This window comes from Eschrichtius robustus, chromosome 3, assembly GCF_028021215.1.
Source record: "Eschrichtius robustus isolate mEscRob2 chromosome 3, mEscRob2.pri, whole genome shotgun sequence".
NCBI lineage: Eukaryota > Metazoa > Chordata > Mammalia > Artiodactyla > Eschrichtiidae > Eschrichtius > Eschrichtius robustus.
The window spans coordinates 154,932,561-154,954,269 of NC_090826.1; the positions used below are offsets into that span (position 1 = coordinate 154,932,561).

Here is a 21,709-nt window from a genome sequence, read left to right on the forward strand (position 1 = left end):
TCTGTAGTTTATAGGGGTGGTAAGACATGGAATAGAAGAATAGGCTGGGGATGTTAGGGACAGCTTTGCCAAGCAAGCAGGGCTTAATTAATTTAATGGAACCTTAAGGACAGATAGGATTTAAATAGATGGGGAAAGAGGATGTTCCAGGCTTGGAGAAAAGGGTGTAAGTAGAAGACTGGACTCTAGAAGTGAATGAGAGATTCAGGGAATTGTGAACAAAGCAGTAGGTTTTGAGCAGAAAGATATAGCAGGTTGGAAAATGAACCAGAGTTCACTTGTTGAGGGCTTTGACTACCAGACTAGAAAGCTTATTGTTTCTAAAACACTGCTTTCAACCACTGATCTGTCTATTTAGAAACCTTTAGTGGTTCCCCAGTGACAGGATTTTGAATAAGGACAGGACATCTGAACTGTACTGCCAGACTACTCCTCCTGGGAAAAAATGTAGAGTAACTTCAAGGTGCGGGGGAGATAAGGATTTAAATTAAATATTGGCAGTGGCAAAAGAAATTTTAAAATTTAGAGGTAGAACAGATAGGACTTTTTCCCTATCTTCTAATTATTTTCTAAGATGGGGAAGTAGGAGGGACGGGAGAAAGGAATATCAGAGATAACTGTAATTTCCAGTCTGAGTTCAGGAGTAAGGTGGTGGCATCATGGCCCAGTCCCCTTTCCCACAGAGTGACAGTGACACATTTTCCCTTTATTTTCTTTGGGAGAGAAGACCGCTCAAAATATGGTGGTTTAGTCTGTAGGATTTGTGTGGCTAGTGTGCCCTCTAGTGTTTATGCTGAGTTCTGAAGCTTCTTGGAGGTCAAGATATGAGTTCAGAATGTACATGAATTTTGTCCAGTTCCTCACTGTTTTCCTTCCCCTTCTTGCCTCAGGGTATTGCAGGCACGGATGTGGCAAAGGAGGCCTCTGACATCATCCTAACAGATGACAACTTCACCAGCATCGTGAAGGCAGTGATGTGGGGACGAAACGTCTACGATAGCATCTCCAAGTTCCTGCAGTTCCAGCTCACTGTCAACGTGGTGGCTGTGATTGTGGCCTTCACTGGCGCCTGTATCACCCAGGTGAAGGGAATGTGGGGTGAGCTGAGATGGGAGGGATGAGGCTGGGGCTAAGGAACAGGGGGTGCGGGGTACAGTATGTCGACTGAGGAGTAAGGACCAGAGCTTCCGAAGGGGTGTTGGGGCAGGAATTAGCTCTACTAGGTCTCCATCTGCTCATGTGGGATGATGATAATTTATCTACCATTAATGTAGCACTTACATGTTAGCCAGTGTGATGAGCACTTATATGTAGTTTCTCTGTTCTTCAAAAACAACCTTGCAAAGTAGGTATTATCCCCATTTTACAGGTGAAGAACCCAAGGCTCAAAGAGGTTAAATAAGTTTCTCAATGTCACTCAGCTAATAAATGGTGGATAGCAGGAGGTAGGCCATTTCAAGGGCAAAGATGAGGCTGATGAGTGAGGTGGGGGGTGGTCTCCAAGAAAAGCTAAAAGGAGTGGTTTTTCTTCCCACCAGGATTCCCCACTGAAAGCCGTGCAGATGTTGTGGGTTAATCTCATCATGGACACTTTTGCCTCATTGGCCCTGGCCACAGAGCCTCCTACAGACTCTCTGTTGAAGCGTCGCCCCTATGGCCGAAATAAGCCTCTGATCTCACGCACTATGATGAAGAACATCTTGGGTCACGCCGTCTATCAGCTCACTGTCATCTTTTTCCTTGTCTTTGCCGGTGAGCCAAGGGGGGGGGTGGGCGGCGGCGTTTGGAGTGCTAGAGGGAGATGGGGGCAGACAGCAGCCCAAGGAAAGAAAGTAGCAGGGAGCAAGCTGAGCACAAGACGGGAATGATAGCAGCTTCACTTACTGAGTGCATCCTCTGTTCCCGCTACGTGGTGCATTGTGCCATTTTATTACTCCTTTTAAGAATCTCCAAAGGGTGGCTTTATGTTACCTTTGTTTTAGATCATAAAACTGAAGCTTAAGTCACATATTGAGTAAATAGTGGCACGAAGATTCAGACCTATGTCTTCCAGACTCTCGTGCACATAGTTCTACCGCAATGCAGCACTACGAGAAGGCAAATAGCGATGGAGCAAACTGAGAGAGAGGGTCAGAAATGTTGAGGGACTTCCCTGGTGGTCCAGTGGGTAAGAATCCACCTTCTAATACAGGGGGCACAGGTTCGATCCCTGGTCGGGGAACTAGGATCCCACATGCCACATGGCACAGCCAAAAAAATTTTAAAAAGGGGGGGGGGGCTTCCCTGGTGGCACAGTGGTTAAGAATCCGCCTGCCAATGCAGGGGACACGGGTTCGAGCCCTGGTCTGGGAAGATCCCACATGCCGCAGAGCAACTAAGCCCATGCGCCACAACTACTGAAGCCCGCGTGCCTAGAGCGTGTGCTCCGCAGCAAGAGAAGCCACCACAATGAGAAGCCCACGGACCACAACGAAGCGTAGCCCCAGCTCAACACAACTAGAGAAGGCCCACACACAACAACAAAGACCCAACGCAGCAAAAAATAAATAAATAAATAAATAAAATTTATTAAAAAAAAAAAAAGAAATGTTGAGACCAGGGCTAACACTGAAAATATTTGATGACTGTTGTGGTTTGGATACTGACCAGTTAGAATGGACACCAGTCATAAGCAACCAGTGAGGTCATACTCAAGTGTTCTGACTCAACCTGAACCCTCCTTGAGAGCATACTTATCCTCCGATGCATCCCTTCTCCCAACTAGGTGAGAAATTCTTTGACATTGATAGTGGGAGGAGAGCACCTCTGCATTCACCACCCAGCCAGCACTACACCATTATTTTCAACACCTTCGTGCTGATGCAGCTCTTCAATGAAATCAACTCCCGCAAGATCCATGGAGAGAGGAATGTCTTTTCGGGCATCTTCCGCAACCTCATCTTCTGCTCTGTGGTCTTGGGCACATTCGTCAGCCAGGTGGGATTCTAGCTGGAGTTTGGATAGGAGGTCTGGGAGGATAAAGGCCAGAAGCTGGGGGCCAGGATTCCCTGAGCGCCCGGGGAAAAGAGTGAGGGAGTGATGGGGACTCAGGCTGTGGGTTGAACACTTTGGGGTTCCCAAATGCTTCTGTTTGCTCATTGCTCTAGAATTGGATCCTGCTGTGTCAAGTGCTCCAGTGCAAGGCAGCATGTTGGTAGTGAATAAAATAAAATTTGTGGAATCCTTTCCTTATCTTTCTAAAACACAGCAATTTCACATAGTGACCAGGAGGAAGATCACTGTCTTCTAACCCCTTTCCATGCCTCCTGCCAGCATACTTGAAATGTGCATGCAAGTGCTATATGGGATCTCTCCCTGTCCCTCCTTGCCCCTTTGTTCTGAAAGGGCTCATGGTAGATAATGGTACGCAATTCAGAGAAAAGGAGAAGACATGGAATGTTGCCATATGTAGTTGACAGATAAGCCTGACGTAGGCTCCTTCTGTGGGAAGTGGGTTCAAGGGCATGGCTGCCCTGGTGGTGAAAGGATTGAGCCCCTTCCTTCTTGCCCCAGTCAGAGGTACACTAAGACATCTGCCAATACAAGAGATTATGAGCCTGCCCTGTAACAAAAGAGCTCCTGCCTCACTCTTATTTGCCCGCTCCTAAATTCCTCTTCTCTATCACTGTGCCTTCTCTTTGTCACCTACTGGCTTTAGTCATAAGAAGCCTCCAGCTCCCCTTGATCCCCCAGCCTTTGCATTAATAATGTTCATAGTAGCTGTATCTGTCTCCCCATCAGAGTGCTCTATAAAGACTGTGTCTGTCTTCCCTTCTCCCCACCTGGATATCTTCTCTCTCCTTTCCCAACAAGCAGATCAGGGTTTACACCACAGGGATCCTGGGGGAGGGGGCTGACGTGGCTTTGATGGCCTTGACTGGAGGGCTGGCTACCTGTTACCTCCCAATGATGGGCTGCCTCTTTCTCTGTTCTAGATTATCATTGTGGAATTTGGGGGGAAACCCTTCAGCTGTACGAACCTCACCCTGTCCCAGTGGTTCTGGTGTCTCTTCATCGGTATTGGAGAATTGCTGTGGGGCCAGGTGAGTATGGGCACACCCTCCCCGTGCAGTCACATGGCCGGCAGACCCCCCCCTCCCCTAGATGAGATGGAACGAGCAACTGTGGAGACGCCCAGCTCCTCGCCTTCATATTCTTCTTCCCTCTTCTCTCTACCACCAGGTTTGCAAGTTCTTTCCATCTTGTAGGATCCCAAAGCAGAATGATCAGTGCCCACCTCTTCAGAGGCTTCTGATCTCTTCTCTAATCATGCCTGGAGACAGACAAATCCCCTAGCTTCTCTGAGATGGAAGTGGAAATTTTCAATGGAATTTTGCTTAAAAAAAATTAAGGGTCTTAGAAGTAGAAGAGTTTGCAAAGCATATGTCTTCAATGAAGCCGCAGTCTGGCCGTGAGCTGCTGTGCTGTCATAATGTAGGGCTCCCTTGCCTCTTCTGTTTCTCACCATCGCCTTATCCAGGATGGGTGCCTGACTGTCATCTAAGATAAATCCAGACTCACAAGGTCTCTAGAGAAGCAGTATAGCGTATGGTTCAAAGCACGGACTTTGGAACCGACTCTCTAGGTTTGAATCCCGGTTTTTCTTTTTACAAGCTGCATCATAGTGAGCAAGTTTATTAGCAACTCTGCCTCAGTTTCCTCAACTCCGGATAACAGGATCATTGTGAATCATTGTTAATCAGCAAATCAGTTTCAATACAGAAATGACTTAGAACAATGTCTAGTACCCTGTAAGTACTCAATAAATGTTAGCTATTAATATTATAATAATATAATCAGGTTTGATAAGAGTTTCATTCCTTCCCTCATACCACTTTGCGAGTCCCTCTCGTCCTCAGCTCTGGCCTGGCCTTTACCTCTGCTTGCAGACCCCAGGTCTCTACTGATTGGTGCCCAGCCACCTGGGTAATGGAGGCTTTGCTCTAACTGGCCCCAAAGATCCCTCCCTAGAGCTGCAGGCTTTCCCCCATAGACCTGCTAGTTGTTTCTTTCATAGCTCCTAGATGCCTCCCTGATTAATCCCTATCCCCGTTCCTAACAGGTCCTTCCACCCTGCTCTGTTTGCTGAAGTTTATTTACCAGTGGGTCCCTAAAGCACTTCTACACTTGGGTGGAGCTTGATTATTTCACGTACTGTTTGAAACTCTCACCTGGGTCTAGTCTCACATGTGGCCATGTGGCCTTGATGCCAGGTAACAACAGCCTTCCTTCTGTATCACAACAGCTCCTTCTAACATCTAAAAGCAGAACGTGGACATTCTTTCTATTTCAAACACTTGACTCCATGTTGGACTGCTCACACAGTCCCCCTTTCCCAGCTGAGCCCTTGTCTTATTTGTAAAGGAGAACTGACTGACAGCTTATAGAGTGATTTATTTTGAATTGCAAGTCCCAACCTACTGCTCCATGTCTTCTGATAATACTCATATGTCCCTTCTTCTATGGGCTATCCCACCCAGTTCCTCACCCCAAGCCCAAGAAAACTTTTAGTATCCTCTCACTATAGTTTTATAAAAGAGGAATTACTTAGCATATGGTAACTAAGAAGAGGGTCATTCCCCTCCAACACCCTTCTTTTCCCCTTGCCCATACACATACATTTTGACCATCCTGTCTCCAGACTTGTTTTCTCCCAGGTCCTTGTCTCTGTCTCTTCCTACTGTGTATCATGCATTATGGTTCTACTTCCTTTAAGAGACAGATGGCAAAATGCAAAGAAAGAACTGAGACAGGAGGAAGAGAATGAAGTATGTAACAAGGCAGATGGCTGGTCAAATACTAGACTATAAGTTCTCCTTTGTACGTCCACAAATACAGAAAATCTTCCTGAGGGCCTGACAGCTGGTAGGCACTTGGCAAACGCTTGCCTGAATGGGTTGGCACTTTTCCCACTGCTTTCCCAGTGGAAAGGTTGATAGGGCAAAGAGAGACCTACCCAAGGGCCTGACCCATGAAGTTGAGTGACAGCTCTTCTCGCCGTGATTCTGGTGTCTACCCTTTTGCTGCACCTGTTCTCAGGTCATCTCCACAATACCTACCCAATCCCTGAAGTTCCTAAAGGAGGCTGGGCATGGCACCACCAAAGAGGAGATCACCAAGGATGCTGAGGGGCTGGACGAGATTGACCATGCAGAGATGGAGCTGCGCCGAGGCCAGATCCTCTGGTTCCGGGGCCTGAACCGTATCCAGACTCAGGTACTGTGATAGTGGCCTATCCTCGCCCTGGGAGAAGGAATCTCCACCATCTTTCTTGAGAGGTGTTGGGAGGGCAGCAGTTCTTGCTGGCCAACGTCTCTCCCCTTCCTAAGGCCCTCTCACTGGTGGGCGGCCCGAGCTCCCTTGCTTCAGGACAGACAGGCAGAGGCAGTGGTATGGGCTCCTCTGAGAGGAGAGTGATCATGGGGGGCCGAAAACACGGGACACTAAGTGCTAGCATCATCCTCTAGCTTTGGGTTCGTCTGAAGCCCACTTCCCACCCTCTGTCGGGTGGGCCATCTTCCTGCATAAGGTCTCTTGTAAGCACTAGGCCTAACCTCAGGGTGGGAAATGTTCAGAGTCTTTCCTGACCCTGCAGAGGGAAGGATTTAGACAATATCTCTATGCCAGCATCCCCAGCAGACATTTACTGTATATCCTCAAGCTGCTATTAGGGGAATGTAGGTGTTATCTGGATTGATCTTTGTAAAAGAAACTCGCTCTCTTATGTCTTCCCCACTCAAAATTTAAGGCCATGATGGGGAATCTGATGGCTAAGTGTATATAAACGACAATAGTCTCTAAGCGCCTGAGTATCTTTTACAGGATTCAGACTTGCTTCCCAGAAAGGAAGAAGCTATAATTTCTTCAAACCTTTTCCCTTCCTGCAATTTCTAAAATGGGATAGAAGCTGCTCCTGCTGCTATTAAGTCCCCTCCTATAGCCCTACAGTAACTTTTTTTCCCCACTTCCTGCGCAGCAACTGTAACTACCTTCTCCTGGGTAAATGGGCTGGTCTAGACATTGATAATCCTATCACTTTCCCTGTTCTTACCCCACATACCTCTATTGTGTTAGTCCTGAGATTTCCCATCTCAAGGAATTGTAAATCTCCAAGTTCTCAAAGGTGTTCACCAGAGAACAGGCCTATCCCTCTTTGCTGATTGGCTAGAGATCCCAGAAGTAAATTTCACTCTCTAAAATTAGCCTTGCAGATGGTCTCAAAAGTTCCCTAGTGGAGCCCACCACTTCCTAGGGAAGAGGTGAAATGAATAGTCTAAGCTAAATACAGTAGTACCCCGCTTATCCGTGGCTTTGCTTTCCTTGGTTTTAGTTACCCGTGGTAAACCACAGTCTGAAAATATTAAATGAAAAATTCCAGAAGTAAATAACTCTTAAGTTTTAAATTGCATGCCGTTCTGAGTAGCTGATGAAATCTCACACCCCCCACTCTGTCCTGCCCTGGACATAAGTCATCCCATTGCCTATCACATCCTCGCTGTATACACTACCCACCCATTACTCTAGGACAAAACATAGTATATACAGGGTTCAGCACTATCTGCAGTTTCAAGCATCCACTGCAGGTCTCGGAACATATCCCCCATGGATAAGGGAGGACTACTGTAGCAGCTGGGAATTTGTCTCCTATAGACAAGACAACAGATGGAAATGGGAAAGCAGGGCTAGGGAGGGAAGCACTGGGGCTCCTTTCCCCTCTCTTGAGTTCCCCCTCCCAGAGAGGGAAATCACATGGGACCTGCAAACACTACCTCAGCATGTCCAGAGTTTCCACACACACTCCACCCTCCAGGCTGCCAAGTCCATCACGAGCAAGGGCCTCACGTGCCCAGAGAACTTGGCATCTTTGGCTCATGTCTCTAAGGCCTCGGTGCTTCCCTGTAGGTCTGCTCTTTTCAGAATAACCTGTCTGCTTTTCTTCCCTTCAGGATCATCTGCCTCCTCTTCTACTATGTAATTTTTTTCCTAGCCAGAATGCCCTCGTTCCAGTGTCTCCTGGCTCCTTCCCAATCTTCTCTCCCGGGGCTGAGATTCATGGATCTTCCTTCCCCTCCACTACCAATTTCCATTCCCTCGACTGTATACCTCTCTGGTTTCGCTGTCTACATAGCTCTAGGTATACTACCTTTCTCTGTTGGAGCAAAAGGCAGTTGGACCAGAATGACGTTAAAGCCTAAACTTAGGCAGCAAAGGCAACCTGTTAAAGATGCGATGATGAGCATATCTATGCCATCCCACCTGACTCCATAAGCAGATGACGGTGCTAACCTGCATCCTGGATCCTAAAGCTCTCTCCTGGCATCAACTCTTCACCTCAAAAGGGTTCTAACGAAATTCCCTGCCATCCGATTGTTGTTCCTTGTTGTCATTCTTGCAACACTTATGGGTGGGAAGTGTTGCCAGGCTATTGTCCCATCCTGGTCCCTTTAGCTTCGGGAGAGCTAAAAGCACTAGAAAGCAGAAGGTTGGGAAACTTGAGGTCTAGAATCTTGGGAAGGTAAATCTAGGGTCCAGTTTCATTGTGGAGGTTGGGACCTTGTGACCCTAATAAGCACTGAAGAAGGTGACTCTCCAGCCCCTTCTTCCATGTGGCTGAACCCTCCCCACATGCAGACCTTTTCCTCTTATAGCATCAGGCTCCTCGGTCCCCTGGAACTGAAAACTGTATCATGTGATGAAGAGTGGTATTTTAGCTCATACTTGGTCTGAGTCCAGAAACTAGCCCTAAACATTTCATGGCTTCTCAGGAAGCTTTATAAGTAAGAACAACTATCTGACTCACAAGGTACCTGCTTTCCCACCTTCTCACCTGGGGAAGTAAAGTTAGATGAGTGAAATCAGCACCTTTCCTACATCCCTGGTCAACTGGCCCTTGGTCAGGCAGAGGTCAGGGATGAGGATTGTAGGTTTGACTGAGGCCCTAGATCAAGACCGCTGTCGGAAAACAAATGGCATTCATTGCCTCTGTCTCTGAGGAGTAGGACACTGAAAACCAGAGACAACTTGTATGGGGCTGGACTTGCAGCTGCTGACCACTGCCACCACCGCCAACCAACTCTTCCTCCCCCCACCCCGTCTAACTGCTGAGTTCTCGCCTGCACTTGTGCCAGCCTCTCAGGGTCTCCAGTGTGCGAATGCTGCTAGTGGCATTCTCTCCACAGAGCCTGGCCACTGGGTTCCTGAGCTCCACTTTCAGGGGCCTTGTCCACTTCTGCCCAAGGACAGGGAGTCTCAGAGAAGAACCCAGAAGAGGGTGAGCCCAGCAACTCATGGTCCAGGAGCCTTTCCACCATGGCACCTGTGTATGGACTACTACATGCCTCTGTTTAAACACATGAGTTGTTTTCCTGGAAAATCTGCAAAAATAGGTAGTCAATTTAATTGGTTTAGAGGTTCCTGAGCCTCAAAATTCAGTAATATATACACTTTGCCTACTATCTTAAATTGCATGCCTTATTTTTTTAAGAGTACAGGTCAAAAAAAAGAAGACAGTACAGGTCAGAGCAATGAATAAGCTGTCACTCTCTGTCAGGAATCATGAGTGGGAAAGTCCATTTAAATTTTTAGATACTTTTGGATACCAGCACACCTAAAATGTCCATCATAGGCTAAAAGGGAAGAGAAGACTGGATTCTGGCTGGGTATTTAGACTCCATGGCAAATTGTTCCTTAAATGAAGTGTGATGTGCAATTAATGTTTTTCCCCCTTCTCTTCACCATTGTTTTGTGTGTAAGGGACTCTCTCTCTTGCTCTCCGTCTCCTGTCCCCTTTTCCCAGCTCTTTCCATCCCCCTCCCTAACCCTCTTGGACCCTCCCTTCCTCTTTCTTCGCTTGTTTCTGACTGTGGAGCAAAGCTGTCTCACTTTCTGATTCTTTGCAGATCGACGTAATTAACACATTCCAGACGGGAGCCTCTTTTAAGGGAGTCCTAAAGCGCCAGACCATGGGTCAACACCTTGATGTAAAACATGTTCCTAGCTCATCCTATGTAACAGTTGCACCAGTCAAATCTCCCCCCACCACTTCTGTTGCTGCTGCTGTTTCATCTCCTACTCTGGGCAGTGAGTGATGGTCTATTATGATGCATGATTTGCTAAAATGACCACAAGAGAGCACGTGGCATTCACTTTAACCAGCTGTGGTTATCTTTTCCTTTTGGTTTTTCCCTTTGATCTTTGACTTAAGGGAAGAAAAGCGGGGCAAAAATTCCACTCCAGAACTGGGCTGTGTGCCATTTTATTTAATTTTATTATTTTTTTTTAATGTTGAAAAGCTATTAAACCGTAACCATTTTAAAGACAGTAATCCTGTTTTCTGATTGTTCCTCTGCATTGCCTGGTCCTTCCTTGAGTTTTGTTTGTTTGTTTTACTTTACTTTGTTTGTTTGTTGCTTTGTTTGAATATGTTGTTGTTCCTCTTCTCTCCTTCTGCTCCTTTGAGTCTCAACTCTATCTCCCAAGGTTAGGTGTAAGGTTAAGCCAAATGAAGACTCAGGAAGTCTTTTGTTTTCTTTTAGGAATTTCTGAAGAGCAAACTTTTTTATTTTTCCTTCTCCTTTCCTCTAGTTTGTTTTACTTATAGCCAGCACTTCATATCTTATTTTGCATGTAAAGTTTTAGGAACCCCTTTCTCAGCCAGCCTATCAACCGGAAAGCTGTGAAGGCTCAACCTAAGATCTGGTGGATTATTGGTAGATTATTGGATTCTTGCTAATGCTTATGCCTTCCTATTCCTGATCTTTTTACCTTCCCCAAGTGGGACACAGAGAGGAAATGGAAAGCTCTTTGCTGATAATGCTATTAAGGTATTTGGTGGGGAAGGAGCCTCTCTGTGTTAAGTATGTTGTGGGCTTCAAATATCTGAGTGTTTAGTCTGTTTCTTCCTCCCCCACTCCCAATCACCACCACCGTAACCCTGGGATGGGGGATAAAGAAAGAACAATTGCACTATCTGTGGTTCACTTGATTGTGAGTGTGTAGGCTGATCAGACTTAGCTTATCTGTTTTCTTTCTAGCCAACTCTAAGTGTTCTCGTGTGAGATATGAGGGGCAGCGGGAGAGGAGATTTCTATAGATGCATATTCTTTAGGCTCAAAGGCAGTCAAAGAACTAAGTAAGTCTTACCCTACAAATATGCAAGAGCCTCTCATTCTAGTCCTTCCATATTCCTCTCATTTCCTTTTTTCTTCTAGTTTTGTCATGTCCTTCTAACTAGTTACTGTTCTTTCTTAAATCATGCCTCTCCGTTAGGAAGGGTAGTGTCAGCTGCCCTGGTAACTTGAAGGTAGAAGGAGACTAAGGAAAAGACAGAGCCCACTGGGCTCATGTAGTAGAGTTGCTGGTGGAGGATATGGTGAAAACCCTCAAAGACTAGAAACTCAGGAGAGTCAGGCCGCACCTGCTCTTTCTCCAGCTGTACCTTCCTATTGGAGGGCCTAGAAGTTATAGTCATGCATTTTAAAACCCATTTCCCATTCCAGAGTTCCAAATGAATTCATTTATTTATCTAACCTTCAAGTAGATAAATCTCTAAGATTTCTCTCTGTAAGAAGGTCCTAATCCCTTCTCTTCCCCTGGTTTCTGACAAAGGAGCAGAAACCTACAGAATACCAGCTGAGGAAATGGAGTCTTCATCTGCCCATTCATTGAGCTCCAGAGAGTGGTCTTTAGTGCTCATACCTAACCTAAGGTCCAGCCTGGTTTGGGCTTCTGAGCCATGAGAAAAGGTTGTCCTTCAGTCATCCACTTTCACCTGTAGGATAGGGGCCACAGAAGAGACATTTCCCAGAGACTTTGAGAGATGATGACTGGGGAAGGAAGGGTTGATTGACCGAGTGGAGAGGACCTGAAGCTTTCACAGCACCCGCCTCACTATCTGTGTCTTATTCCCCATACACTGCTCATGCACGAGGCACCATGCATCAAGAAAGGAAGATGCCACCACTTGGGGTGGATTGGTGATGATGCAGCTGTGTGATTGTTCATCGGCACGTACTATATAGTCTCTGAGGCCAGTGTTGGAGTTGAGGAGCATTCTGGCGCAGCCCCACCCTTCTCTCCACCTGCCAGGCCACAAGATGGTGCTTCCTAGCTCTCTGACTCCTCTTCTCTTGAGCTTCCCTTACAGGTGGCTGCTTTCCCTTTAGATTCCAGAAGTCCTGTTATCTAGCTGGATGACTGTTCCTTGCTCCCCCAAAAGAGAAATTGTCCCTATCTTTTCCATCTACCCATCCCCAATTCACTCTTATCTCCCTTATTGTTTACCTGTAACAGTGATTGATCACCCCAACAGGTGAGAGGAAAAGCCAGCAAACAGGGCTCCAGACCCCCATTCCAACTCCTATTTTTAAAAATCTGTTTTCTAGATAGGACTTCACATATAATTATTTTAACAAAGTATTCAATTGCTTCAAAAAAAAATAGAAGCAGGAAGTTTGGAAATCACTGATATTGAAGATGATCAACTCATGGTATAAAGGTACCTGTATTCAATTGCTTCAAAAAAAAAAAAAAATAGAAACAGGAAGTTTGGAAATCACTGATATTGAAGATGATCAACTCATGGTATAAAGGTGCCTGTTCTCCTGTAGCACTTGTTAGAAATGTTGAGATCTGAAGAGTGAGTGAAAAGTATGGGCTATATTATCACTCCTACAGGGGGTGGTATGGCTTTGAGCCCATTTCTTGACTAGGGCCAGGGGAGAAGGCACTGGGTTTGGGCTCATTTAATCCAAGTTGCCTTGCTCTAAGATGTTTGACATAGATCCATTAAAACTTGGGATTTCCTGAAAGCCAGATGGAACCTATATTCCATCTGATCTCACCTAAAGATGGAAATGTAGGTCCTAACTTTCTGTGCAGCATGGTGAATGTGTGCCCAGGTTCCTTGATTCTTCTTGGCTGAAGCGTTGAGTGGATTCCATTGAGTGACAGAGTCCTTTGCCTTCTGAGCTCTGAGCACCCTCCATCCTGGGTGAGTCTGCCAGTCTGTTGTGGAGTGAGGCAAGGTAAGGAAAACCTTAGCCAGTGGAGACACAACTTTAATGAACCTTCTTTGTGCATTACTTTTGAAGGTTCTGTACAGTGATAGGAAACATTGAGACAAGCAATCCAACCAGTTTATTTGCCTGCCTCTTTGGGTGCTCTGATGTCTCCATATTCTTGCCTCTTTTCCAGGAACATATTCTTTGCTTTAAGAGCAGAGTAACGAAAGATGTGCCCTACCCTAACCCTCATCATTTCTCCTTATCCCCCTCCCCACCTCAACAATTTCTCCTGCATTACTTCCATTTCTTTTCTGAGGAAAGAACTTTGGGACAAGACTAGGATCAGCCACCTCCCAACAACTAAAACTGTCCTAGGACCACTTTCTTTTCCCCTGGCCTCTCTCTCCAAACTCTCAGGATCCAACCTTCTCCCCTCCTCCAATTCTACCAACCCAAGTTGCAAAGCATCCCTCAGCGAGGCCCCCAGTTCAGAAAAGCAGCTGCCAAAGGAGCTGCTCCCTCCCTGTGGATAAGGTGAAGGCTAGGCCCAGGGATCAATTATTGTCGATTTTTCCTCTTCTCTAAACTGAATCCCTTCCTTTGTTGTGCAGTAGAACAAAGACTTTGACACTTATAGGGCAGTGCATTTCCCTTTGCCCAGTCAAACTGCAAATTGTTTCCTTTCCCCCATCCTCTTGGTCCACCCCATCAGAAAAGCCTCTTGTTTGTAGCACTGCCTCCTGGATGGGGTGTTTTCTGTCCTGGTCCCATCCTTTCCCTTCTCCACATAAGATCACATTCCTCTTCATAATTTACAAACAGCTGGAGAAAGCTGCATGACTGGACACAGCTGCTGTGTGTCAGAGACATGGCCATGCGTGTCCGGCCTCATCTGAGCTGAGAGAGCGGGCCTTCTGTCAGCGTCAGGGGGAGGCATCTTTTGATGCCTGTATTCATTCACCTTTTCCAGGGGAGGGACTGAAGGAATGGAGTTCTACTTTCTTTGGGGGAAGAGGACATGGTGGAGGCTGTGGAATATAAATATATGCATGTTTCCTGACTGAAAGAGCAATTATTAAATTGTAGAGTATAAGAGTTTTCATTTCTTGCATGCTGCTGACACAAATGAAGATTGGTTTGTCTGCCTTGCTGAATGGTATTCATGGTCACTTATCACCCAAAGTGTATTGTGTGTGAATTGATATGTGTTTGGCTCTTTGAGGGTTTTAAACAGATAACTAAACTTCAGTGTGTAATTTTCCATTCCACATTCACAAAATGTTTGGCTTCAACACAAAAATCCACATGTCTGAATTATCTTTTAAGTTCGGCTATTAATTTGCACCTAGTTCCAGCGTCCTTGCCCTCCATCCAAAAGAACTAATGAATCTTTTTGTTTCCTGTTTCATTTTAAGAGTGGATTGTTTGGGAATGCTAACTTTGCTTTGGGTTTTCTTCTTTTTTTTTATGCAGCTTTTGAAATATTCCAGTTGTTTGCCATTACTCACTCTCCCCACCCCACCTCAATGCTTGAAATTTGAGCCACGTGATGTTTCTAGTGTTTCATGATCTCCTCTCATATGTTTGGTTTTGGTTGTTGAGCAATAGTGTTTTGTAGTTTGGGTTTTGTTTCTGTCCTCAAACCCCCCAGTTCCTTGTTCTACTAACCAATTCTTGCCTCCGTATTTTCTCATCCTCCTTTTCCTTCCCCTGGTGTAGATCAAAGTGGTCAAAGCATTCCATAGTTCCCTCCACGAAAGCATTCAGAAACCCAAGAACCAAAACTCCATCCACAACTTCATGACCCACCCTGAATTTGCCATAGATGAGGAGGGGCCACGAACACCACTCCTGGATGAGCAAGAAGAGGAAAATTTTGAAAAGGTCTCTAAGCCTGGGACTAGGATGCTTGCGTTGGATGGTGAGGTCACTCCACAAGCCAACAAAAACAACAATGCAGTGGATTGCTGCCAAGTGCAAATTGTTGCCTGCCACTCAGACAGCCCTCTACACAGCCTGGAGACATCAGTTTGAACTTCATTCTCTGACTCCCATTCCTGCCTTCCTTATTTCCCTTTTCATCTACCCCGTCACTAAGGGGATGATGGGACTTTTCACTGTCATGTCAGCTGCTCCCAAGTATGTGTGAACCCCCACCTGGCCATGAAGAGGCAAGAGCACAGACCTACGAGGACTTCAGCTGAAACCTGAGTTGGGGTTTGTAGCAGGACCCAGTTAGACCCCAGGCAAGTAATGAATGGTAGATCTACTCCTTGCCTGTATCAGTTGTCATTTTTAAAGAAATGACAAGAATCCTTTTGGCATTTACCCCAACCCAAATTCTTACCAGTATTCATACCTGTGTCATCCATCTCCTCATTTCTGGATTTTTACCCTATGAGTCTGTGCTGTTTACAAGCTCAGTTAAAAGTTCAGAGTGACAAATATCCTCAAATGAAATGTGTTGAGGTAAGAATGGAAGGTATAGAATCAGCCTATAGAGTGATTGTTTTAAAACAATTTTTCCATTTTGAAAACTTATACCTAAAGCCCTTTACCTCTTTCTGCCCTTCCAGTCAAGCCTCCCCATGGTCTCTTGGTCTTTTGTGACCATTGTCTTCCTTAGCTTCACTATTTTTTTTTTTTTTTAAGTTGTGATGATTAGAAAATGGAAAGGACATGGATGAGTTAAGTCGACTTTGACCATTCTCCCTTCTGGCCCCAGTGGAGCCCTTGATTTAGTTCTAGAGGCAGATAAGTTTCTTTGCTAACAGGGTCCTTTGGAAGCAATTGAGAGCTGGTAAAAATATATTCCTGTTGTTGCCAGGTTATCTACTTCTAAACTGCCATCTTGTCAGGTGTGTGTGGTTTCTAAGTGCCAGGGAGATCAGCATTGACGTGAAGCTTGCATATATGCGGTTTGTAGTTTTTACCTGAAGCCTGAGCTTTCTCCTGTTCCTAAAGTGGTGGCAAAGGAATGAATTAAGAATGACCTTGCCTCCTAACTGGACTTGGAAAACAGACCATCAAAGTCAACTCTGTGGAGTCCTCCTCAGGGTGACCACTACTGCTTTCAAAGCCATCCACCAAGGCTCTTCCAGGGCAGGACCTGATTGTTGGGAGAGTGAGTACTGAGCAGCCTTGGGAGAGACCAAAGTGCCATTCCAGCAGCATCTGAGCAAACCTTCCTCTCAGAAACCAGAAACCTTGAGCTTAGACGGCTGGGGACCAGCTTTGACATGCCCTTTAGTTTTCTAATTCTACTCTTTGCCATGTCCGCTAACATCAGTCTCTGAAAAGGCCCCAGCCTTTCTCAAATATTCTGATTTTGAAAACATGTATCCAAAGTGGGAGCCTTCAGTGACGCTTTGCCGACTTAAAGGAGCAAAAGACCCACCCTGAAAAGCTCGCCTCCTTCCACCCTCCCTCTTGCACACCCCACTCAAGCCCCCTCCAGAATGTGCTCAATGCTGCACTGTTAAGCCCTGTGCCTTCTCTCCCTGAACACTGCCCAAAGCGTCCCCTTCCCACCGGTCTCTCAGGAGCCAGGGACTTGGCTAGGAGATTTGTTAAGTGTTCCTTAATGCAACAGGGTGGAGCCGCGTTTGCAGGATCTCCATTTCTATCCCTACCATGCTGCTGTAAGCTCTTCCGTGTAGGGGTCAGCTCATGTCTGCCAATTCCCATCTCCCACTGGGTAAATGAAGCCTACCCCCTCTTTCTAGAGTGATGGGAGTAGGGAGAAGGGACTTGAGGCTGTTAGGAACTGCCAAATTTCCATTTGGGAGTCAGGTGACCCGAACCTCTCCTCTCCGGCCTTTTCTTCTGGATCCCTCCTCCCTCACCCTTTCACCTGAGCTGCCCTAGGAAGGAAGAATAAAGAAACAGTTTCCCCTGCACATCCCTATTACTACATCAGCTACCGATCTGATTTTGGTTTTGTAAAGGTTACATGTTTCAGTGATCTTTTCTCTGTCTTCAATACTAATGGGGGAAAAAATAGCTCACCCAAGGCGTTAGGTGTTCACATATATATTTATTAAGTACAGTGGAAGATTTAGTTCTGTCGAGTCTTTTTATTACCTCAGATCAGTTTTTAAAACAAACTTTGGAGGCTATTTTATCATTCCTGCTCCCAAAAGACTCTCATGGTGCCTGACAGGTTACTTGTGAGGGCTTGTGTCTACTTGTTTAAAGTCAATGGGGATTTTGTGTGTATTCTAGTTTCCATAGTAGGAGAGAAAATATAGACATATTATGCAAAAAAATATAGTTTTCTTTAGATGAGAAACTGATATTTTTTGAGTCAGCCATATGTATTTTGTTTAAAGGATTTAGAATAAAGTGCTGTCATGTAACCCTGTGGAAGGGAGCACATAACCAGCTGTTAGACATGGCAGGTGACTTACAGTATATTTGCAATTGGTTTTAAAACCAGTGCACCAAACTTCCTTTCTCCAAACAGCCATCTTTATACTTAGGGGAAAAAAATTTGTTGGGTTCTAGAATGTTTTTAATATAAATTTGTTGATGTGGAATTAAGTTTAAGTGTTTATGTGCATATGTTTTTTATATAATTTTTTTTTCCTGTTCAGTTTCAGTGATCCAACTGGCAGTGAATAAATACGGCATAAGTTAATAAAGCTTTCCCCAAAAACGGTGCTTTGGATTTGAAAAGGGTCTGATGGGGAAAAGGGGGAAATATTTTCCTAGATTCCTCTCTTGATAAACCTAGAAGAATGGGCAGTGGATTACGGATGGGAAGGAAGGCATCCAGGAAGAAGGGACAGCCAGCAGGAAATGAGTGTGCACCCCCATGGAAATGGGTACCAGGAACTCGTGATCAGGATCAGGGACCTCAGATAGATTTATATTTCTTGAAGAACAGCTGGCAGAGTGGTACCCAAGACACTGGGCTGCAAGGATACTCTCTCTGATTTGGGGTTTGCATTTTTTATGGTTCTTTTCACCTCCTGTTTCCCCTGGAGTTTTCCATTAGCGACTTTTTGTGCAAGGATTTGATTTGAGACTTCCTTCCCTGCCCTAGAAAAGTTTCACGTAATATATTAGTTGGGAGGTAGAGCTCTAAGTGGAAAAATAAAGGCTGGTTCTAGCCTGGGTGACAGTCTTGACTAGATCCTTCGCACAGGTGCCCTCTGCCCTCTGAAATGACTCTCCAACTCTAAAGGTTGTAGAGAGACCACCGAGAAATCCCGCCAGCACTTGTGAGTTCCTTAGAGTTTGCGTTCCTTCTTCCCGTTGAGCTTCAGAGGGGGGAGTCTGCACACTTAAATCTGAGTGATGACCTTACTGCCAAAAACCAGAGGGGTGTGGCAAGCTCACATGTGCCCTGAAACCTCTGAACACGTCACTTCCTTTCTTTCCTCCTTTCCCTGCCTAGTGATTGAAGCAGCCCATGATGCCATCACGAAGTGCGTACGTCCTCACTCTTCCTCACTCTCCGTATCTGAGGACCACCCCACTACTGTGGTGGGGGTGGGGCACTTATAAATGTCTGCTCTTCTTAAGCCATTCCAGGCTCTTCCTCAGAAAAGACCAGACACCCTTCCATTTAGCTCAGTGCTGTCCTTTGCCTTTCCAGCCCTGCTGTTGGGCCTGCTGTCCCCTTTCCTCCTGATTAGGAGAGATGGAGGGAAGTGAGCTCCCCATGGCTGAATTGGCCTTTCGTTCATGTTTCTCCCCATATGTATATATGCCATATGTGAATATGCCATATATATGTGCCAACAAATCTATCTGTGTTGTTCTTTTCAAATCAGCAGATAGGAATTTTGAGTTTCTTCTTTTTTTTTTTTTTTTTTTTTTTCTTCAGTAACTAGTATAACAGGCACTGGTATTTTTGTATAAAAGGAAAAAAAACAAAACAAAAGATTGACTATTGTGATCTGCATGACATAAACAAACAAATGGTGATATCAAAGCAACGTGTACCCCAGTGTGTGTTGCCGTAATCTGCAGTTCAGCTAAACTGTGCACCCAATCTGTATTTGCATTTTGATATTATTTAAGCTCTCTGTACAATGTTTTGCATGTATTTATAGGGTTCTTAGAAAAAAAATGCTATAAACTGGCAAATCTGAAATTCAAATATGTTGTTCCATTGAGAAAGGAAGAATAGAAGGGGAGTTTTAAAAGAAGGGGAAAAAAAGGGTAATTTTTTTGGAACCAATAAAGCTGTTGCTGACGAGCAGAAACCAAACTGTCGTGCACTGAGAATAAAAACCCATGCCCACTTGAGACTGTGCTGTGCTCAATGTGTATCCACTTTTGGGTAATGTCAGTGGTTGTCAAAGTTGACAAGGGGTCTGCCACAGCTACATGGAGAGCTTACCTGTGCAAGCCCAGAACTTAGCCTGTCACTGGACCCTGACATGCTTCTCTGCCAACGCTTGCCTCTGGTGACTCGCAGCCCTGGTTGCCAGTTTCGTTCCCTTGGAGTACAAGCTTTGCTCTGCCCACCTTGGTTAGAATCTGCAGTCAGAGAACTGTGAAGCTGAAGCTTTTGAAGAAAGGATGAATTTGGAAGGATGAAAAAGAGTCAGGCTTGGCAGTCCTTTCTTTCTTTTCTTTGTTTTATTTTTTTTTGTTTTTAACAAAACGCCTATCGGGAAAATTAGTTTCCCGTATAGCAGCTATTCCCTGTCTTCCTTCTGGGGTTCTCCAGTTCCCACCTTCCCAAAGGTTTTTGGAGAGGTTGGGAGTTTGTTTGTTGTTTGTTTGAGCTGTTCCATTCACTGGGTCTCTAGCATGACTAATAGTAGGCCTTAGTTTCAGGTCAAAACAGCTTCCTGGCAGGTCATTTAAGTTCTGAGCTCTCATATCTGAGAAGACAGAACTCCTTCCAGCAACTCTCATCCAGGCACACAATCAAGTCCCCTTCTCTCTTTTAAAACAGCAAGGAGGATTTCCCTGGTGGTGCAGTGGTTAAGAATCCGCCTGCCAGTGCAGGGGACACGGGTTCAATCCCTGGTCCGGGAAGATCCCACATGCTGCGGAGCAACTAAGCCCATGCACCACAACTACTGAGCCTGCGCTCTAGAGCCTGCAAGCCACAACTGCTGAGCCCACGTGCCACAACTACTGAGCCCACATGCCACAACTACTGAGCCTGCACTCTAGAGCCCGTGCTCTGCAACAAAGAGAAGCTACCACAATAAGCCCACGTGCCGCAACAAAGACCCAATGCAACCAAAAATAAATTTTAAAATAAATAATTTTTTTTAAAATAAAATAAATAAATAGAACAGCAAGGAAGGAAAGGACTTTGTTGGCTCCCCAAGGTATTTTAGGAAAAGTATGATGTTGAAGAATAGCCCAACTCTCCTGGCTGTTTGAACAGGCTGGTTCCGAAGGAGGAACGAGCCCTTGAAAGAGTCTTCTGTAGTGAGAAGCCTTATCCCCACTTTTCCTGCCTGTCCCAGGTTGCTCTCCACAGGCACAGCCACACTGCCTTAGTTTCTTTGAAACATGTTGGGGAGAAAATAATTAATAACCAACCAAACAAACGGGCTGGGACTTATTTGATAACAAATCATTCACAAAACAGAACTAAAGTCTCTTTCTTTCCACTGTAGCTTCCATCCCAAATACCCTTGCTTAAAAGGGGTGCAAAATACACAAAATACACACACACACACACACACACACACACACACACAAAACTAGAGTCCTTTCTAAAGCTTGGTCCTATATTTCCCCTCTTACTCTCACCTTGTCTTCGTTGAGCCCTAGAACTGTGCCTCTCTGCTACGCCAAACAGGATTTTTTTTTTTTTAATTTATTTTTTGGCTGCATTGGGTCTTCATTGCTGCGCGCGGGCTTTCTCTAGTTGCGGCGAGCGGGGACTACTCTTCATTGCGGTGCACGGGCTTCTCATTGCGGTGGCTTCTCTTGTTGTGCAGCACGGGCTCTAGGCGCATGGGCTTCAGTAGTTTTGGCACGCGGGCTCGGTAGTTGTGGCTCACGGGCTCTAGAGCGCAGGCTCAGTAGTTGTGGCTCACGGGCTTAGTTGCTCCACGGCATGTGGGATCTTCCCAGGCCAGGGCTCGAACCCGTGTCCCCTGCATTGGCAGGCGGATTCTTAACCACTGCGCCACCAGAGAAGTCCGCCAAACAGGATCTTAAGGATCCATACCTCCTAACCCCAGTGTGTGGTGAGGCATGAAGAAGAGCTACAAAGTAGCTTTCCGGAAGAGACCAGTGTTTCCTAAGACATTGGTTTCATGGGGTGTAAAGCCAGCTCAGCTCCTTAGGCCTAAATTACCATATGGAAAAAAAGCATGCTCTTTCCTTCCATCTTTTCCCTACCCCTGCTTCTAAAAAAAGTAGTTTCTTTGCCCTCCATCTTTAATAATGGCTTGTGAATCTCCTCTTTCTCAGCTACCATATCCTCTCCCTGTGGCCATCGGGTTTGTTTGAAACTCTCCATCAAGACTGACTGATTTCCCCCACCCCCAAGTATATACACACAACTAGGAACTCCCTGACTTGAACTCTGCGCAAATCCAAGGATTACTCACTGGATTTGAGTGAGTAAGCTGGTTAGCAACCAGTATGCTGGTTACCTCTGACCTGGGTCCATGTCACTGCAAGCAGGATAAAAATGCTATGTCCTTTACCAGCAAACTTTGAAACCCTGTTGTAAA

General features: G+C 45.6%; 1 protein-coding gene across 2 annotated transcripts in view; it reads left to right on the forward strand.

Annotated features, from left to right (window-relative positions):
• The window catches only part of ATP2B4 (ATPase plasma membrane Ca2+ transporting 4), a 90,660-nt gene extending 71,359 nt beyond the window's left edge, over positions 1 to 19,301 (forward strand). Inside the window, exons 16-22 of one of the 2 annotated variants that reach the window (XM_068541542.1) lie at positions 891 to 1,082; positions 1,539 to 1,752; positions 2,765 to 2,976; positions 3,975 to 4,082; positions 6,079 to 6,255; positions 9,939 to 10,046; positions 14,763 to 19,301. In XM_068541542.1, the coding sequence (XP_068397643.1) occupies positions 891 to 1,082; positions 1,539 to 1,752; positions 2,765 to 2,976; positions 3,975 to 4,082; positions 6,079 to 6,255; positions 9,939 to 10,046; positions 14,763 to 15,077 (1,326 nt within the window). In that variant the 3' untranslated portion in view covers positions 15,078 to 19,301. The remainder of the gene's footprint in view (positions 1 to 890; positions 1,083 to 1,538; positions 1,753 to 2,764; positions 2,977 to 3,974; positions 4,083 to 6,078; positions 6,256 to 9,938; positions 10,047 to 14,762) is intronic. The other variant, XM_068541541.1, reaches the window with a different exon arrangement.
• Positions 19,302 to 21,709: the final 2,408 nt, after the last annotated feature.